The following is a 20,091-nucleotide window of genomic DNA, read 5'->3' as shown; positions in this document are numbered from 1 at the left end:
AAACAAACTTTATTCAAAGCAATAAACTCTGTTACAGTATGGAACTGTCCTCTCTCAGTGATGAACAAATATCACGAGAGCTGCTAGGGTTACAATTAATAATATTCTCGATAATGATAACACTTATAGTGTAAACCCTATGTCTGTGTTTATATACTACACAGTTACAAGATAATTGCTAATTGATATGGAATATAATTCTGCTTCCTAAAATATATCAATCAGATATCTTTTCTTCTAAGTATTCTATTCTTCATAGAATTCCTTCTTCATGCATATCTCTTCTTACGTTTGTCTTGATCTTCTTTTCCTTTCAATCAGCCGCCTTCCTTATCTGAACGTTTCCTTTAAATCCTGATATTATCTTCTGATAAATATCTCCTGAACCTTAACTACTGATAACTTAAGTTCTGACTTCAGTATAAGTGTTGATTTCAGTTAAGTACTGATTTATCATGTTTAAGTAAGATCTGAAAACTAAACATAAATCATATTAGTCATGACATTATCAAATATATCTAACAATCTCCCCCAACTTGTAAATTAGCATAATATACAAGTACAAATGCATGAGAATTTGACTAGATAACTTCAACTTACAGTCCTTAAAGCTTTACCAACTTTAACTACTGATAACAACTTCAGTTTGTATTCATATCAGAATTTGAGCAGTTGTAGATCTTGACTTGGCTTCACTTTCTGATCTCTCTGATGTCAGGAGTTGTTCTGAGATAGCTCTTTAACAAACATCTCTCAGCATATCTGAGTTCATCAATCATCCTCCATTTAGCATCTTTAAGTTCTGCAAAATCTTCACCAGTTTGGAAGATAGCAGCCCTGAGATCATTGATTCTAGCTTTCCTTATATCCTGATCCAGTCTGATCAAATACGCCTTGTCAGACTCAAGATTGAATTCTACAGCCTTATAACCCAGAAAGGTAGTTATAATCTTAGTAGAGTTAGGCTTCATCTCAACAATATCACCCTTGTGATCTCTGTACTTTGGAAGATATGTGATGTCAGACTTTACAAAATAAAGCCTTTTCTGTCTCTGAATTTGATTCTTCAAATAGTTTGCAGCACTTTCTGTTATTCTGTCATTCACTTGAAGTAAGAATAATACATGTTCCAATTCTTCAAAATACTTCAGTGGAATAGCATTTTCCCTTATATGATAAACCCTACCATCTGTCATGAAGTACAACAAGATGTGTTCTTTCAAGTAGGTATGGTAAACCATCTGTACATTCTAGTTGATTCAATATTTCAGGAGTTGCTCCAATACCTGGTTCACTTAAGGAAGTTGGATCATTGGTTGTGTTATGTACTCCTCTTTCATTAGCACTACCCAATCCAGATTTATCTCTTGCTTCCTTTCCAGTAACCACTCTTGCTTCAAAACCACTTGATGCAGTCTTCAAAGGTTGAGTCTGTTTGGCTTTGGTGAATCCTGGTAGGAGTAACTTTGAGGGTTTAACATGAGCAATGTCAGAGGTTTCCTTTTCCTTAACTTCTGATATCAAGTCAACTTGAGCTATGTCAGAGGTTACTTGCTTCTTGGTTATATCAGAACTAACTATATCTTTACTCTGAACAACTTGAGCCATGTCAGAGGTTGTCTTAGAAATCTTTCTTGAAGTCAGAGTAAGATCAGCATCTTCAATAGTAATTTCTTCATCCACAGGAGGCACATAAACCTTTATAGGTTCACCAACTTTTTCTTTGCCCTTGGACCTTAGATCTATCTGCAATTGTGATTTGACCTTGATTGCTTCAGGATTTATCCTTTCTTTTATCACAATGCCTTTGGCCTTAGAAAGTTTCTTTTTACCAACAGAAGCTTCAGATTTAGAATTGACTTTTTCTGACTTAAGTCTAGCTTCTTCTTCCATCAGACTCTCAAAGTCCATTTCTGGATTTTCCTTAAGAAATAATTGTCTTGATAATTCTTCATCAAGATCCAAAAGTTCATTAGAACTTATCCTTTTACCAGTATTAGAAGTAATTCTTTTTCCAGTATCAGAACTTGTCCTATGACTTGTAGTTTCACCTCTTCTTGATGAGAAACTTCTACCTTGACCATGACCTCCACCCATTCCGGAGTTTCCCTGGTCATCTTTTTCATCATCCTTCCCCTTCAGTGTCTTAACAGTTTTGCATTTGGACTTAATTACCTTCTCCCCCTTTTTGGCATCAGCAGGTAAGAGAAAAGAGACAAGCAATTCCACTGAGGATTGGATTTCATTGAGTTGAGATTGCTGAGAAGCTTGATTTTTTCAAAATTTCATCAATCTGAGACTGTTGCTTCTCTTGGGTCTTCTCAATGTAAGCAACTCTGTCAAAGGTAGGTTTGAAAAAGTTTTTCTTGTCCAGCTTGACAAGTGTATCTTGCTGCATTAAGAGTTCTTGAACCCTGTTCAACTTGTCCTGAGTAACAGAATGTTGACTTTGAAGGTGCCTTGTGGTAAGGGAAGTAACTCTTAGTTGTGTCTTGAAATCTTCATTAACTAAGAACTCATCAGCTTTTGCAAGATGCTCAGCAAGAATCTTTTCAGATGGAACAAAAGATTAGACATGACATCTCAAATATATCTAACATGTTTACTTTCAGATTTGGCTCTGATACCACTTGCTAGGTAATGAATTACACATAGAGGGGGGGGGTGAATGTGTTTTTGTGTTTTAATGCTTTCTTGAACTATTTTGGTTGTGAACAAAGTAAATCAAATTTTGTAGTGAAATATGTTCATGCAGAAATTAAACATGCAATAATAAAGAACACAGATAAAATTAAGAATGTTTTACTACAATATTTCTAGGCTCTTTGTTGATAAAGAGCTTAGCTTCTTTCTTGAGAGAATACAAGAGTTCCTGATCTAAATTGTTACTTCTAACAAAGTACCATTGTTAACTTTATAACTCAGTTAACTTCTGGTTTACACAGTGTATAATAAAACATGCGTTTTACTTTAGTAAACTGTCACTTATCATTTCCATTTTAGAAAAATTATATCTTCCATTTCTGGCTTAGCATATCTTTGCATACTGTGTTAACTTTGATCTTTCTTTGTCAGTTAATCTTCACCCTTGATCTTGCACACTCTTCAAGCTGCTTTTTGTAGACTTGTCAATCCAACTGGTTAGATTGTTTGTTGATTGTTAATCTTGGATATTGAACTGGTCTGCAAATTTGTACTTTGAGATTTTACCTCGAGATCTCCAGTTAGGCATATAGAGGTCTTGACATCTCGATAAGTATAATGACTTATCGAGATCTCTAATACTCCATAAATGATTTGACTTGTAGAGTTCTCTATAAGAGAATTTGGCCTATCGAGATCTCTAATCTTCATATCTTCACTTTGACTTATCGATATCTCTGAGTTCTCTAGTGACTTATTGACTTGTCGATAACTCAGAGTTCTCTAGTCAAATTTTGACTTGTCGATAACTCAGAGTTCTCTAGTGAATTTTGGCTTGTCGATATCTTTGAGTTCTCTAGTGAAATTTGACTTATCGATAACTCAGAGTTCTCTAATGAATGTTGACTTGTCGATAAATCTAAGTTCTCTAGTGAAGAATTGGCTTGTCGATATCTCCAATATTCATGTCTTCAATTTGACTTGTCGATATCTCTGAGTTCTCTAGTAGCTTTTCTGAGTTCTCTATAAGTCATTTGGAATTCTCGAGTGACTTCTCTATAACACTAAATTTGTGACTTGTAGAGATCTTGACTTAGAATATTTTTCTCAAAACAGATTTATTCAACTCCAAGCTTCTTCATAATTCTTCTGAGGCATGATTTTCTTGATCTTCTTCCAGATAGAATTCTTAGGCTTGACACTGTTTACAGAAAAAGACTCCGGTATGCTCTTTTGACAATTTTACAGATATTAAATATTACAAGTATAAAATACAAATTAAGATTACAATACAACTTACTTAGGGTTGTCAATTTGACTTAGTCTTGTTGAAGCATAAACATGTCTTGCACAACATTAAGTACAATGTTTTTTGGGTTGGGTTAGGGTCGGCTCAGATCAGACAAGGTCGGTTCTGTGGGCACCCTAAATGACTATTGTATAAAATTATCAAATTTTTATAATACTATTTGTGATAAACAATGAATTTGGAATTTTATAAATATACTATAGTTATATTAAAATCACATGAGGTTACGTGCATGCATGTCAAATATAAAAATAATTTATGCGTACTCAATTGTTTTCAATTTAATAAAGCTTATTTAACGTCATTTATATCTAAAATAATTTCTTACCAAATTTAAAATAATTACATGTTTTTTATGATGTATATATTTATTCAAATTTTATGAAATAAAATCTAACAAATAATAAATTTAGTTCATGAGAACCACATATAATGTTACGAAATTACCATACAATATAAGATAAAGTAAAAAGTAAGTATTTTCCCATTTTCTAACATAAAATTATTTTAATATATATATATATACTACCCCACAAATGGTCTTCGGCAACATCCAATTTTTTTTAAAAAAAATGTTGAAAAATGTAACTATAAAGCGTAAGGCAACGCTTTGGTCAATTTTGAGGGTGTTAAAAATATATATACATTCGCAAATAGATATTCATACCACTACACCATATTGTCGCATATTTTATTAATAATACACATAATATGTGAGTGTCAGAGATAGTAAAATATTTTATTTTTTACTTCAAACATAATTAATTGATAATTTGAATAGTTAATTTTAAAAATAAATAAATTTTTATATCTATCTATCTTCCTATATCCACGGGTATGAATGTGCTAGAGACTTTTATAAGGCCAAACCAATAAATAACTTATATCAAAATTATTATCTTGATTTATTATGATTTGTTACGGACCTGACCCAATTTTTGAAAAATACTCATTATTTGGTTCTGATTATCGCACGATCGGGTTACGGGCTTGAAAAATGTAATTTGGAAAATGTATTCACTTAAACGATTTTTAACAGTATTGTATTATAAAAAAATATAAATTATATATTATTTCATATAACTAAAGTTACATATATATAAAGTTCGTGAATGAAACACGATACTTCATGTAATTATTTATTTGGTACGAAACAATTTAATGTTAATATAGAATTATTTTCATTTTTGAATTTTAAAATATGAATAAAAATTACGCGCACACTAAAAATATGATTTCATTTGATCTGTTATAAATTAAAAATAAAAAATAATTATATGTCTCATAAAAATTATCATAATATTTCTTTCATAATAATATTAAAATATTAGAAATTTTATATTAGTGTTTATGACGGTTTTATCAAATTTAGAAAATTTTGGCATGGAAAGCCAATATATGTAATTATTGAATTTGAATATAAAGAAGATTGAAATCATCCACGAATAAAATGAAAAATGATTAAAATAAAACTACATTAGTCTCTATATTGAAATATAGTCTGACACCAATACTACCAAACAAAATGACATATTTTAAAATAAATGTCACAAGCATAAAAACATTGTTACGAAGTATTTTAAAATATTATAATGACACCTCAACATGAAAAATTTGAAATTGAACGGAGACATCTTTTACTTCAATACATTTTCATCATCTTATACTCATATATATTGTAACTATCCAAATTATAATACACAATAATATATATAACTCAGAGATCATGTACAATAAAAATATTATGTTTTCACCATAATCTTCAAATTCTGAAAAAAAAAGGAATAAATGTAACACAATAAATCGGCACTTAATCATCTAAATAATCATTGGGCCTGGACTACTTTTTTTGCTATTTTTCGTACACTTTAATTAAAGTATTAGGAAATTATATAATTTATCTTTTAATCGCAAAAAGCTGAAATTTCTAATTATATACATCGTATTATGATATTGCTAGAAAACGGTACCTACCTCGATATTGGTTTTTGAAATACCAAACATGTCCTTCATATGCGAAACTATTGATAATTATTCACAAAATGAAAAATCATGCCACTAGAAAAAAGTTAGTGCACAGGAAAGTTTTTAACTTTTATAAAAGTTTGACATTCTTAAAATGTGTGCAAAATGAGTTCATGATCGCAAAATCCGAGTAGACCCACTTACCCAGATCTCAAATTATTACGGTGATACTTTATTTTTCTTCTTGGATCTATCATTATTTCTTCATAAAAGTAGATATGCATATTTAACTTCAAAACTAATGAACGATAGTAAAAGTTAGTTGTATTTCAATAGATTTTTATATTCATGAACATTCAATAAAAAAAATCAGCATGCTGCGAATATGTTAAATTAAACTATATTTTTGAATTTTAATATACACATTTTACGGAGATACGAAAATTTGTAGAGAAATCCAGATTTTACGGACTATAATTGCAATATTTTGGTACTCGTATAACTTCCCCACTTACGTTTTGGGGGATATTTTTTTAAAAAAATAGTGATACTCCCCCTGCTCCTGTATATTTTTTGAGGGGTCAAATTAATAAAAGAATCTTCAGAGGTTCACGTGGGGTTACTGAATCACTCGCCATCTGTAACACAATCGATCCCACGGCCCTACAAGACCCAGGTGCACAATAAGATTTATCATTTTCTATTTTCAAGGCCAACTTGTTGATATGTTTTCTGTTGCGCCCTAGAAAATGATATTTTAGCCCATCTGTTCTAATTATATGCTCAATATCTTAAATATATGAGTCAAAAAATGAAATACCATATATTAAAAGGGAGCAGTAAACCGGGGAATGATAAACTGTTTACCGCTGCTAAATCTTGTCAACCTCAGTGATGTCTGACAGTTGAGGCTCTGAAATAATTGACAATAGCCCCTACTTGATTGGTGACCACATAACACGTCCGCGTACAGTTTCTAATTACGAGTGCCACTAATCCATTTAGTGGTCTTTTTATGGCACGAGACGCTACAAAAATCGTTACCAACGCAAACGAAACCTTCCTCAATGCATTTTGTTGAAGCTGATGCATGATTTAATCATAAGTTCAAAACTTGTGGATATATCAATCATTTTTACATAATTAACTATATATTTAATGTAAATTTTAAATAACTAATTAGAAATATATTTGTTCTGATTTTTTCCTTTAAAATTTCTATTTAAATTAGTAAGACTATGTGCAATTTAAAATCAACAACAATAATTTTAAACTAATGAATAATTGCAATGAAATGGTGTGATAACTCTTTGCAGAATTAATCGAGATATGCGTAAATTGGTTCGAACACTTAATTATAAATAAATAAATTATTAATAATTCATCACCCCGAATTAAAAACATAGCTTCAAATTTTTTAAAAAACTAGGATCTTCTATCCTTTTTAGATGTTTACATTTATAAGAGAGTGTGAGAAACGTATTTTAAGGTATAAAAATGTAGTTATATAATTTTTTTTTTACTGAATAAAAATTAAATATTTAAATATTTATTCAGATTTTTTATTTCCAGAATACCTCTTAGATTAAAGGACGCGAGGCCAGCGGCAACAGATGCTTGCATTATTAGATAGTAATAAAATTGTAAAATAAATAATAAATAATAAATAAATATAATAATTCGGGGGGCGGGGGGGGGGGGGGGGGGGCTATAAAAAAGGAAGGTTGGGGGGCAGAGGAGTGATGAAGAAAAGCAAACCCTGAAAAAGAGAGAACACAAGTGAGTGAGTAAGTGAGGTGAGTGTGTGGATGCGTCAAAAGGGTAGATCAGACAACCGTCGATCTCGTTCTTTCTCCAGATCTCGCATTGCCATTGAGGGTTCTTAATCTTCTTGTTTCTCCTTATTATCCTCCTCCCCAATTTCTCATAACATGGCCAATGTTCAAGGTTTGTTTCTTCTTCTTCTTCTTCTTCTTCTTATTATTATTATTTTTTAATTTTTGCTTGCATGAATTGTGTAATGTATGTATTTATTCACATGGGATGTGTTATATTTTGTTGTTTTCATGGGGTTTTTCATAAAAATGTAGGTGAAGCAGAGCGTGATATTCAGAAGAAGTACTGGGCTGAGCATTCTATTGACCTCACTGTTGAAGCCATGATGCTCGATTCCAAAGCTTCTGACCTCGATAAAGAAGAGAGGCCTGAAGTATATCCTCACCCCCACCCTTTATCATTTTTTCAAGTTTCATTTTTATTGTTTTTTTAATCCTTTTGGGTTATGGACCTTTTAATCCCATCTAAACTAACTTAATTAAAAATTTTAATCCTAATTGTTAATGCTATAGTTGAATATCATTCTAATTTACCCCATGATTTGAGGACTGTGATGATGGACTCTTATTATTGGACTTTGTAGATTAGGTAGAGTTTATTTAATTCCGGACAATTTATTATGTTCGAAAGCCTACTTAATAATTTTAATTTATACGGACCTTACTCACCTTATGCTTGGACTTATCCTGGACTTGTATTTAAACTATACAAAACATCGTTTGGGACATGTGATCTATACATCTCTTACAGCTTCCTAGCATACCCTAATTTCTATACTCTTTCTGTCTGCTTTGAGGTTCATCTGTAGTGGTAATGGACGTAAGTAATGATAGTGGCTTCGAGTCTGAGGTAAGACTTCTTTTAATATTGGTACTCAGAGGGGTAACCGGAGATGGAAACTATAATATAAATGCATGGATTGTATTCTCTCGTGTTTCTTTAAACTGTATTATCAACTTATGTATTACTGCTGTGGAAGCAACCTCATAAAATGGTCTGGATAGGTACTTTCTATGCTGCCACCATACAAAGGGAAAGCTGTCCTGGAACTTGGAGCTGGTATTGGCCGTTTTACTGGTGAATTAGCTGAGAAGGCTGGTCAGATTCTGGCTCTGGACTTCATTGATAGTGTCATCAAGAAGGTTTGCATCCTGTACCTTGGTGAAATCAGACGTCTTTTATTTCATTGTATCCTTATGTAGTCCTTCTGATAATCTTATGCTGCAGAATGAGAGCATTAATGGACATCACAAGAATGCAAAGTTCATGTGCGCTGATGTCACATCTCCCGACCTGAAGGTTGAAGATGAGTCAATGGACTTGATCTTTTCAAACTGGCTACTTATGTACCTATCTGACAAAGAGGTATGTGTGCTTTTCCAACACTCCAGTAATTAGTGTAACCAACATAATATCTTGCAGAAATATTATGATTACACATGGTTTTTCCTTTGTGGGCATATGTGTATTTTCTTAAATTTTTTTAGTTAGAATTCAATAGATTCCTTTGAATTATGTCCTTACCATCCTTTCGGTAGGTTGAAAATCTTGCAGAAAGATTGATGAAATGGTTGAAGGTTGGTGGGTACATTTTCTTCAGAGAGTCATGTTTCCATCAATCAGGAGATCATAAACGACGTAGTAATCCAACTCACTACAGAGAACCAAGATTTTATACTAAGGTATGCTAATTTTAGCTGAACATTTGTAGTTCTCTAACGTAAGCCAAAAACTATGTATGCTGTAAGAGCTACATTTTATGAACATGTTCAAAACTATGCAGGACTCCTGTTGTAAATTGAATACCATCTGTTCCTTTGTGTGAAATTTTGTTGGTTATTCAGACTCCCAATATAGTAGCTTTAATAAGTTTGAATGTTTGATTATTCTCAATTACTTAATTATCTTATCAAAGATTTCTACTGAATCTTGTTATTTGAGAACCAGAATGAACAGTATGTCTTTAAAGTTGGGAGATGTTTATGGTTAAGTTGTCATCGAATTCTCAGTAATCTTACACATTGTCTCTAAGCATATATTAAATTAAAGCAAAACCGTATACAGTTTCCCCGTATTGTTCATTCCAACAGTTCGATGAGAAGTGCCATCTATATACATTTCCATATTTCTCTGTAGCCAATAGCTGTTTGTATCTAGTGTCTGAATACACTACTGTTGCAGATCTTCAAAGAATGCCAAATTAGTGATGGTTCTGGGAAGTCCTTTGAATTATCTTTGGTTGGTTGCAAATGTATTGGGGCTTATGTGAGGAACAAGAAAAATCAAAATCAAGTATGTCTTCTATTGCTTATCATTATATTTGTGCGCTCTTATTCTTTAATTTTATTGACTTAATTTTGCAACTCCTTTGCTCTTATTATGCAGATCTGCTGGTTATGGCAGAAAGTAGGTTCAGAAGAAGACAAAGGTTTCCAAAAATTCTTGGATAATGTTCAATACAAGTGTAATGGCATATTACGCTATGAGAGAATCTTTGGACAGGGCTATGTGAGCACCGGAGGGTTTGGTATAACACATTGACTCTATTTCATTCTACACTTACTTTTTTTAGTTGATCCAAAGAAACACCTTTAAGGCTATAATATGATGTGTGTGTTTCTCTTTGTGTGCCTGTATGCTAGTGCGTGTGTGAATATGCATCAAGTGTGAACAAATTACGTGAGAATACAATTTTATCAAAACAATTTGAAATTTTATTTAGTATATTTTACTCAGTAGAAACTTGCACTGCCTTCCATTTCTGATTCGGGACAAGCTTTTTCACTTCTGAATTCTACAGGTCCAGTATATAGCTTTTTTTCCTTCATCCTAAACTATTATTGATCTGAAGAACAGTGATTGAGTTTAGACAATAAATATCCTGGAAAATGTAACTTTCACTAAATTCAAGTTTTAGCTTTCACAATTGCTCATTTCCATATGCAGAAGAGTTGCCAATGTTTTACAGGGTAGCAACCATTGTTTGTTATATTTTGACTTCAACTCAAATTTTAATACTTCGAATCCCTACTTTTGCGCACAGAAACAACAAAAGAATTTGTTGAATATCTGGATCTTAAGCCTGGGAAAAAAGTCCTTGATGTGGGCTGTGGCATTGGTGGAGGTGACTTTTACATGGCAGAGAAATTTGACGTTGACGTTGTTGGCATTGATCTCTCTGTTAATATGATCTCTTTTGCGCTTGAACGGGCTATTGGACTTAAATGTTCGGTCGAATTTGAGGTTGCTGATTGCACCACAAAAACATATCCTGACAGCTCATTTGACGTGATCTACAGTCGTGACACCATTCTACACATCCAAGTAATTATTTTCTCCTTAAGCATCAGATTCTCAGTTACTTAACATGTTAGCAAACAGTTCATGGTCTGCTGATAGTTCTTAATTTTAGGGAGATGTGATTCCATTTTATTACCCAAAAGCATACCAAGTATAAAACTATGTTACAAGTACATTGATATGTTATAATTGGTGTTGCTATTACTTTGTATTAATTACTTAGCTTCCAGTTTCCTTTTACTGATGAACATAATAGTTCCAAAAGGTCATTCAGGATGTACTCTGCAAAATGCGAATATGGTTTTTTTCTCTCGGATAAAAAAGCTATTTGCATGCATGTTTAGTTAAAAAGTGATAAGGATACGATGATGTTTCTATATCGTCAGACAAGATCAATGCTAATGTAGTCATTTAACTTTATTTTTTTCATTATTGCCACTTTCCGAGTCTTGGAGCTTATGTATTTTGCTGATGAATATTCAGGACAAACCTGCATTATTTGGAACCTTTTACAAATGGTTGAAGCCAGGAGGTAAAGTCTTGATTAGTGATTACTGCAAAGGGCCTGGAACTCCCTCCGAAACATTTGCTGAGTATATTAAGCAAAGAGGATATGATCTCCATGATGTTGAAGCATATGGTCAGGTATATACACTTCTGTACAAACAATGAGTAACTGTTATTTTCAGACGACATTCATGATGCATTAAGATCCTGATCTCTTTGGTCCGTACAGATGCTTAAAGATGCTGGTTTCAGTAAGGTTACTGCAGAAGATCGAACTGAACAGGTGCCCACAAATCTTTTGTTATTTTTCACGTTGTACAATAGAAATAGAAATGCGACTTTGTAATCTAAAATCTGTGTTCTTGTTTTCTATATTCCAGTTCCTAAAGGTTTTGCAGAAAGAATTAGATACAGTTGAGAAAGAGAAGAATGAGTTCATCCAGGACTTCTCTGAAGTAAGAGTACCATGATTTTTCTTTAATGATTTCTTTTACCATATTATATATTTTTTAATTATTTTTTGAATGGCTTTGCTATGTATCGATAAATTATTCAGGAAGACTATAATGATATAGTTGGTGGTTGGAAATCAAAGCTGGTTAGGAGCTCATCTGGTGAGCAGAGGTGGGGCTTGTTTATTGCCCACAAACAGTGATGTATAAGAAGACTGCAATCTCAGGATGAGCAGACATGGGCCTTGTTTATCGCCCACAAATGGTGATGTATAAGAAGACTGCAATCTCATGTTGTTTGACTAGTTCTGGTTGTATTGTACTACTTTAGTTTGATGAACCCTTGTTCAAAGAATAAAGTAAAGCTCTCCGTTGGGGCTCTACGAATAATGGAGTATTTGTTTTTCAGTTAAACAATTTACCGTCTGTTATTGCAAACTTTGGTTGTAAACATTTTGTTTGTGGAAAATAATATGTGAGATGGGTTCCCAATTAATTGATGATTCCACAACAAAGGTAAGTGAGAAGCTAAGATGTATGAACAACTGCAGTTTTATAAAAGAGGAATTCTTTTAATAAAATTACAGAGCTCGACAGGATAGGAAAGACAGTCATGCTGAAATGCTATTCAAACACCATATGGCGTTCCAAATCAGACTCATTTGAAGCACTTGACATGAATTTAAGGAGCAATAAAACTTCGGAGAAATTAATGTTTATGATGAATTGCTGCACGTAACATACGCATCAACAATGTAGTGGAACATCTTCAATCTCCAGTACTGCCATCACCATCATCGTAGTCATCATCTTCAGCTGTAGCATCCTGATACTGCTGATACTCTGCGACAAGATCATTCATATTACTCTCTGCTTCAGTGAACTCCATCTCATCCATTCCTTCCCCTGTATACCAATGCAAGAAAGCCTTTCGCCTAAACATAGCTGTAAACTGTTCACTCACTCTCCGAAACATCTCCTGAATTGAAGTCGAATTACCAATGAAAGTGGACGACATAGAGAGCCCTCTTGGAGGAATGTCACACACACTAGACTTTACATTGTTGGGAATCCACTCAACAAAATAAGACGAGTTCTTGTTCTGTACATTTAGGATCTGTTCATCGACTTCTTTCGTGCTCATTTTGCCTCTAAACATTGCTGAGGCCGTCAGGTATCGACCATGTCGTGGGTCAGCTGCACACATCATGTTCTTTGAATCCCACATTTGTTGTGTCAGTTCCGGGACAGTCAAATTTCTGTACTGCTGTGATCCTCTAGACGTCAGAGGAGCAAACCCCACCATGAAAAAGTGAAGTCTTGGGAATGGAATCAAGTTCACTGCTAGTTTCCTAAGGTCTGAATTTAGCTGACCAGGGAAACGCAAACAACAAGTCACTCCACTCATTGTACCAGAAATCAGATGATTCAAGTCTCCAACTGTTCAGTAAGCACATAATCAGATCAGAATGTTGTCGGATAATGAATAGCCTAACCTGGATGCTATATAATAAACAAACATACAAGTAAAACTTACAGCTAGGAGTGGATAGCTTGAGTGTCCTGAAGCATATATCATATAGAGCTTCATTGTCAAGGACCATACACTCATCAGCATTTTCTACCAGCTGATGAACAGAGAGGGTTGCATTGTAGGGCTCGACAACCGTGTCGGAAACCTTGGGAGATGGAAAGACAGAGAAAGTGAGCATCATCCTGTCAGGGTATTCTTCCCTTATCTTTGAAATAAGCAAAGTTCCCATTCCAGATCCGGTGCCACCTCCAAGAGAATGACAGACTTGAAAACCTGAAATAATTATGAGAGGCTCAGATCAGTAGTCCTTTCCAAACATTTTACTTTCAATCCATCAGGATCAATGCTCCTGATCCAGTTTAATTGTCTAAAAATTTAAAATAATATCGAGTAATGGTAAAATTTTACTGAATAATGAAGCTTGTAAAATTTTACACAAATTAGTGATTACTAACCTTGTAAACATTCACAATTTTCAGCTTCCTTCCTAACAACATCTAGAACGGAGTCAATAAGCTCAGCACCTTCAGTATAATGCCCCTTAGCCCAATTGTTGCCAGCACCTGACTGTCCAAAGATGAAGTTATCAGGCCTAAAAATCTGTCCATGCGGACCGGTCTTGACGCTGTCCATGGTGCCTGGTTCGAGGTCCATGAGCACAGCACGTGGCACGTACCTTCCACCACTAGCTTCATTGTAGTACACATTGACTCTATCAAGCTGAAGATGAGAATTTCCCACGTACCGTCCAGTAGGGTCAATGCCATGTTCATCACAGACAACTTCCCAGAACTTGGATCCAATTTGGTTCCCGCATTGCCCTCCCTGGATGTGAAGAATCTCACGCATTTTGGTTAGTAGAGAGGAAGTGATGAGGGACTAAAATGGAGAAGAAGTTTGTTAACTACTTGAGACTGTTGTTAGCATACACAAAGTTTGACAGGGTATATAAACACTGGAATAAATGGCCTGCACTTGGATTCAAAGGTAAGGATTGGAGTCGTAAAATTTGATCAAACGGTGGAAAAGCAACCGTTTACTGGGAGATGGTAGCTGTGTCTTTTAGTTGACCATTTGATTATGAGAAATGAGAATCATATGACCATGCCACTGGGCATTTGTTCTTGAGATCGCCGGCCAATCCCCATCACTAATTATCTCTACTGTTTGTTTCTCATGGTGTGTTCTTAGTCACGAAATATTAAATTATATGGTTTCAGCAAAACATTTTTGTTATCACATCTATATTAAACAGGTGATTTAAGTTTCAGCAAACCATAGTCCATACTATTTGCTCAAATTTATCCCATGGTAATAAACAATAATTTTACTTTATTCGACAGATATATTCGAATGCAATTATTTTTATTTGATGAGTAACAAAACTACAGAAGCCATTATGTAACTAAACTCTGAAGCCAACCGATCAATTCGACACCTCTTTGCCAACCTCCAATGCAAGGGTTACATAGCAATTAAAGTTGCCCACCAGATTAAACATGAGCTTCCCTGGCAAAAGTACCACTATATATTTGATATGTATGACTTAACCTTGCATTCTATTGTTCAACCATTGAATTATGTCTTCTGTAACTTCTTCCCGTTCGGGTTCAAAGAGTAGATCATGTACAAGCCCCGGATATAGTTTGATGCTTTTATCTGTCGAGGAAGACTCTTCGTACAGTTTGTGAGAACCTTCTGGATCTGTTACAACATCCGCGGCGCCATGGAGGACTAAAAATGGCACTCTCAATCTTCTCAGATTTCTCTTCAAGTATGAAGTAATTCGAAGGATCTCATAACCAGTTCTTACTCTGACAAATCCTGTATAAACTAATGGATCGGAATACTTGGCCAGCTGTGCCTCTGGATCCCGACACACTACAGTGCCCTTCTTGTTTGCAGCACTTAACTGATATTTTGGCAATAATAAGGAGAAAATTGGGGCAAGTACTGGAAATACTGGATGTGCTGGTTTAATGCCTATTGCAGGAGACGTCACTACGACACCTGTTATATGTGTCTCAATCACTGGGTCAAGTACGGCCTGATTAAAAAATGTCCAAGTTTCATATTTGAACAATCAGATTAAAACAACTTGAATTTAATAAAACTTAGCATCAAGCAGTATGTAACGCAACATATTTAAGTTCATGTCACCTTAAGGATAATAGCTGCACCCGTCGAGTGTCCAAAACAAAAACAGGGAAGTCCTGTACTCTCGGCTAAAACCTTCTCCATAAATAATTTCTACATTTATAACGGAGACATCAGCCAATAAACTATGTGTGCAAACAACATCATTGTACCAAATGTTTCTGTATCTTCTATATAAATCTAAAGTGTACCACATCCAGGACTGCATCATCAAGAGATTGAACATAAGCATGTAACCCATCACTTCCACCATGTCCTGAATAATGTGAAGGATTGAAAATTAGATATAATATGTAAAGTTAATAAATTAGAATGGACCATATAGTTTTAAATTAGCAGACTTTCGTTAACTTACAGCTCACGCACTAGTCTCGACATTTTTTTATAAATCTAAAACATTATAAACTGATGACCATGAAAATAGAGGTCGGAGGGTTCAAGATCTACTGGACGCTTCTATGCTTGATTATCAAAATTACTGTAACGTTCAATGACTAGAAAATCTTGTCAACAGAAGAAAGGTTCTGCATTTCTACTTATAGCACATACATTAAAAACGGCGATCAAAGAATCAAAGTCTATCTAAAATGAAGTAACAAGTGCTTTACATTTAGTAGTTTCCCCATTTAGTCCATTCTTAAATGTGAAAAAGAAAGGATTTCAAAATTTTATTATGACAATCATATGGCCTTTCACCATTCTTATATATACGACACCAGGTGTAAAGACTTAAATAATAATCTTACTTATTAGAAGCTTCAAATGTAACAGTTTGCACCAATGGGCCTTCAAATGAAAAATGTGCAACCCCTGCAACATCCAGATACATATGCATAGTTGAATTGGGATGTCTTGACTTGACAAAGTAAGTAAGCTAATAAATTTATTATCTTTGAAGGATATCAGAAGATGCAAGGGTCGCAATTTCTAGTAAGCGAGGGAGGGGTAACTAAATTTAAATGTATTTAATAATTTAAAAACAATTTTAACTTTAGATGTCACCTACATTATATATATAGACATTCTTTTGACGTCATTAGTTCTGCATTTCCACTCATCTCTAGTTTCTCTATTGTGTCGCATTGTATTCTTTCTTCCCTCTATCCTGTCAAAATAAGTTTGCTAACATTTCTCTATTCAGTGTTTTTCAGTCCACATACGAAATGCATACTACCACAAACATGTTTACCGTGTGTACATTTGATGACACATCACTAACACACGATTTGGGTGACAAATAATCATCTTCGTATATTGTATTGTTTTTATTTGAAGAACATGAAATTTCTTAGAAGAAAAGATCTCGAAGATGTGGGTTTTACTTCAGTAACCAATTACTGTGAAGCATGTCAAATTGACAGTCTTCATGGAAAATGGAATCCTATTGACAAAACTATTTGTTGGACTATCAACCTTTGAATCAGGCTAAATGATGCACTTATACATCTCCACTAGAAGGAGATTGACATTTCTTTTAAAATTAAGGTTCTCTTTGCTTCAGAAAACATGTAACCAACTAATATAGAGGTAAGAGGATGGCTGGCAGTAACATCTTTACATTTTGAATTATACATATGTAGTCATGTAAACTCACCAATCCAATCGATTCCAATGACCTTGAATCCATTTGCATTAAGCTGCTTTGCAAAATCATTATACCTTCCACTGAACAAAAGTAACATACAAAAAAAATGATTATAAGAATTATAACTCAACTTGATACAGATATGTTGAAGGAAACACATTACAAACCTGTGCTCATTTAGACCATGTAAAAGAACAATTACCCCTCTGCACATCAAAGAAAAAGACACACTGTCAAATAATTTCAGAAGTACCACAAAGAGTATCAATGCTAACATAGTAGCTTTGGGAATATGAACATTTACTAAGCCAAAGATAAGGCCAAAGGGTAGCTGAAATCTTCTGAACTCATACTTGGTTACAGCATAGGTGATCATCGCAAACACAAAACCACAAAATTGTTTTTATAATATACATTAGCTCAGTATCACACACAATTCAATATGCATAAACATTAAACAAGACGTACGAATACATTAAAGCAAAATACAACGTGATATGTTTTCATAGAACATGTGCGACAACCAGGGTCAAATCCAAACTCAATCAAGAATCCAAATTTATACCCAAATTCTAACTCAATCAAGAATCCATATACACCACTAGCCTAAATAAAATCATAATCCACAAAATCCGCCTAAAAAAGATGATGATTTATTAGCGCACTTGTTAGTCCAACAAAATTGAGTACCTGATTTTGACAGATACAGGGGTCCAGGATTGAGTAAACAAAGTAGTAGAATGCCCTCTAACATTGGTCGTAAAAAGCGAAAAATCCCTCAAACAATCCTCACAAGCAGCAGCAGCAGCTTCTTCCTTGACCCTCTTAATAGCAAGAGCTCTCCTGTCTGCCACCTCCATCTCCTTGTTTTTCCCCTTAATATTCGTTGTTTTCTCTGCTGCTGCTTTCATCTTTAGACTGAAGGCTCGGTTTTTCTTGGCTGGAAAAGCTAAGACTTTTGTTGATTTTGGTGTTTGAGTGTGCCATCCAAATTGATCATTCATTAGAATTTCAGGTTTCAGCAGCGGAGTCCTCAAGCAAATCATCATTTTATACTTAAGAAAAATTATAAGCAACAAAATTCACAACTTTGATTTTACATAATTTCTGAGTTGCGTACTTGAGTTGGTAAGAAAAATGCAATATTGATTGTTTGGCGTGTGTGTATAATATTAGAGATAAAAAAAGAAATGTACCTAAGATAATAAGTGTTGTATATTCAGTGTATTGATATACGTTACTATTTAGGAGAATCGTGCGTACGTGAGAAGAAGCTACTGCATTGCATCATGTTTTGTCTTGTTCTCAGCGGCTATGCGGTTTCGTCCACACCCACAAATTAACTATTCATTTCACCAAAACAAAAACCATTAACCATTACATGTGGGCGGATTTGGTTTTCGGAGTGCTACGTCGTTGAAATGAGAAATTGGAGATGATATACGGTTGACATATCATTCTTGACATCATTTTGGTTGAGGGGTGGAATGATAATATTTTTCTGAATATATTAAATTTATTATTTTTTATTAATTAAAAAAATTAATAAAATTCTATTTTGTTGTTGTTTTAGTTTATTGATTTAATTTTGTGTTAAACATATACATAAAATTAGGGCTGAGTAGAATCGAACCGAAACCGAAAAACCGAACTGAACCGTGCTAATTCGGTTCGGTCCGGTCCTAATTTTTCAGAAAATTCGGTCTATTCGGTCCGGACCGAATAGACCGATATAAAATTCGGTTCGGTCCGGTTCTTGTAAAAAATATTTCGGTCCGGACCGAATAGACCGAATAGTCCAAATCATAAATATCATAATTTTATATTATATCTTTTACATATATCTTAAAAAATTTAATCATAAATTTTAATTTATAATTGTATTTAAACACTCTTAGAACTCTACATATCACCTTATTTTAATTATATTTAAATTTTATATAATTTTTGGTTTAAAATTTTAATATATTTTTATTTTTTTAAAAAAATTCGGTCCGTTCGGTCCAAAACCGGACCGAACCAAATTATTTCGATTCAGTCCGGTCCGGTCCGGTCCATAATAAAATTTCGGTCCGGTTCGGTTCAAAAAAATATGATAATTCGGTTTTTCTGTTTATTCGGTTCGGTCCGGTTTTGGACCGAACCGACCGAATGCTCAGCCCTACATAAAAGTGTATAAGAAATGAAAAATATATTTGATTTCTCATAACTATGTTTAATACCCACATCGTCAATGTGGTATCAAAAACCCATACCTTGGTGGTTTGAATTATAAGTTTGGAGGATTAAATTTCAGAACCAAATATCAGGTATAAATTAAAAATGACCAAAACACATACCTAATACCAAAAAATTCTGAACCAAACGACCCCTTAACTAGTTCATTCCGGATAATTTGTCAAAAATACCATGATTATAGTTTATTATTACAAAAATATATCTTACGTAAATTCTAGCAAATTTACTATTATTTATAAAAAATAGATAATAATTGCAATTTTACCTTTTTTTTCTTTTCTTACTTTTATAACCCACTTTTAAACCCCCGATTCCAAAGTCTCTCTTTACACCATCCTCTCTCTCAGATCTCTCTCCTCGAAATCTCCGCAATAGCTCGAGGTTTCCGTCACTTACAATCCACTTCCTCCGTTAACTCTAACACTCGACCAAGTTGACGGGTAGTCGCTTTCAACTTAATCTTCTTTGATCTCATCCCCTGGTCTTTTTCACCGGATTAATGAACTCAAATTGATGTATGGGGCCGTCTTCTTCGACTAAATGTATGGTGCGTCCGAAAGATATT

General features: G+C 33.9%; 3 protein-coding genes across 4 annotated transcripts; 1 reads left to right on the top strand and 2 right to left on the bottom strand.

Annotated features, from left to right (window-relative positions):
- Window positions 1-7,649: 7,649 nt before the first annotated feature.
- On the top strand, window positions 7,650-12,508 carry LOC141712982 (phosphoethanolamine N-methyltransferase 1-like). Its single transcript, XM_074516152.1, has 12 exons — window positions 7,650-7,864; window positions 8,008-8,126; window positions 8,758-8,895; window positions 8,981-9,118; window positions 9,292-9,435; window positions 9,935-10,045; window positions 10,139-10,280; window positions 10,797-11,077; window positions 11,537-11,698; window positions 11,790-11,843; window positions 11,941-12,015; window positions 12,117-12,508. Exons 1-12 carry the CDS (start codon window positions 7,849-7,851, stop codon window positions 12,213-12,215), a joined length of 1,479 nt encoding a protein of 492 aa, XP_074372253.1. The 5' UTR covers window positions 7,650-7,848; the 3' UTR covers window positions 12,216-12,508.
- A 40-nt stretch (window positions 12,509-12,548) lies between these two features.
- LOC141712983 (tubulin beta-2 chain) lies at window positions 12,549-14,721 on the bottom strand. The gene is made up of 3 exons (XM_074516153.1): window positions 14,002-14,721; window positions 13,550-13,819; window positions 12,549-13,452 (listed from the first exon to the last, which is right to left on the bottom strand). Exons 1-3 carry the CDS (start codon window positions 14,393-14,395, stop codon window positions 12,782-12,784), a joined length of 1,335 nt encoding a protein of 444 aa, XP_074372254.1. The 5' UTR covers window positions 14,396-14,721; the 3' UTR covers window positions 12,549-12,781.
- A 171-nt stretch (window positions 14,722-14,892) lies between these two features.
- Window positions 14,893-18,797, bottom strand: LOC141712985 (uncharacterized). Of its 2 annotated transcripts, none has more exons than XM_074516154.1 (7): window positions 18,485-18,797; window positions 17,979-18,343; window positions 17,456-17,494; window positions 17,298-17,368; window positions 15,895-15,959; window positions 15,707-15,796; window positions 14,893-15,593 (listed from the first exon to the last, which is right to left on the bottom strand). In XM_074516154.1, the coding sequence occupies exons 2-7, from the start codon at window positions 18,335-18,337 to the stop codon at window positions 15,093-15,095; spliced, it is 1,125 nt and encodes a 374-aa protein (XP_074372255.1). In that variant the 5' UTR covers window positions 18,338-18,343; window positions 18,485-18,797; the 3' UTR covers window positions 14,893-15,092. The 2 variants fall into 2 exon arrangements, with proteins under 2 accessions (XP_074372255.1, XP_074372256.1); XM_074516155.1 differs by having other exon boundaries at window positions 18,552-18,797.
- Between the last annotated feature and the right edge of the window lie 1,294 nt (window positions 18,798-20,091).

The sequence above is a fragment of the Apium graveolens genome, chromosome 3, assembly GCF_009905375.1.
Source record: "Apium graveolens cultivar Ventura chromosome 3, ASM990537v1, whole genome shotgun sequence".
Taxonomy (NCBI): Eukaryota; Viridiplantae; Streptophyta; class Magnoliopsida; order Apiales; family Apiaceae; genus Apium; species Apium graveolens.
This window is presented reverse-complemented; position numbering and strand designations above follow the sequence as displayed.

Coding starts and splice junctions, on each gene's coding strand:
- LOC141712983 (XM_074516153.1), bottom strand. CDS start 14,395: ATGCGTGAGATTCTTCACATCCAGGGAGGGCAATGCGGGAACCAAATT. Junction 13,820..14,001: donor AAATTGTGAATGTTTACAAG/GTTAGTAATCAC, acceptor TAATTATTTCAG/GTTTTCAAGTCTGTCATTCT. Junction 13,453..13,549: donor CAAGCTATCCACTCCTAGCT/GTAAGTTTTACT, acceptor CTTACTGAACAG/TTGGAGACTTGAATCATCTG.
- LOC141712982 (XM_074516152.1), top strand. Junction 8,127..8,757: donor ATAAAGAAGAGAGGCCTGAA/GTATATCCTCAC, acceptor TGGTCTGGATAG/GTACTTTCTATGCTGCCACC. Junction 11,844..11,940: donor CAGAAGATCGAACTGAACAG/GTGCCCACAAAT, acceptor TCTATATTCCAG/TTCCTAAAGGTTTTGCAGAA.
- LOC141712985 (XM_074516154.1), bottom strand. CDS start 18,337: ATGATGATTTGCTTGAGGACTCCGCTGCTGAAACCTGAAATTCTAATG. Junction 17,495..17,978: donor CCTGTATCTGTCAAAATCAG/GTACTCAATTTT, acceptor TTTGATGTGCAG/AGGGGTAATTGTTCTTTTAC. Junction 15,960..17,297: donor CATTGGAATCGATTGGATTG/GTGAGTTTACAT, acceptor CACATTATTCAG/GACATGGTGGAAGTGATGGG.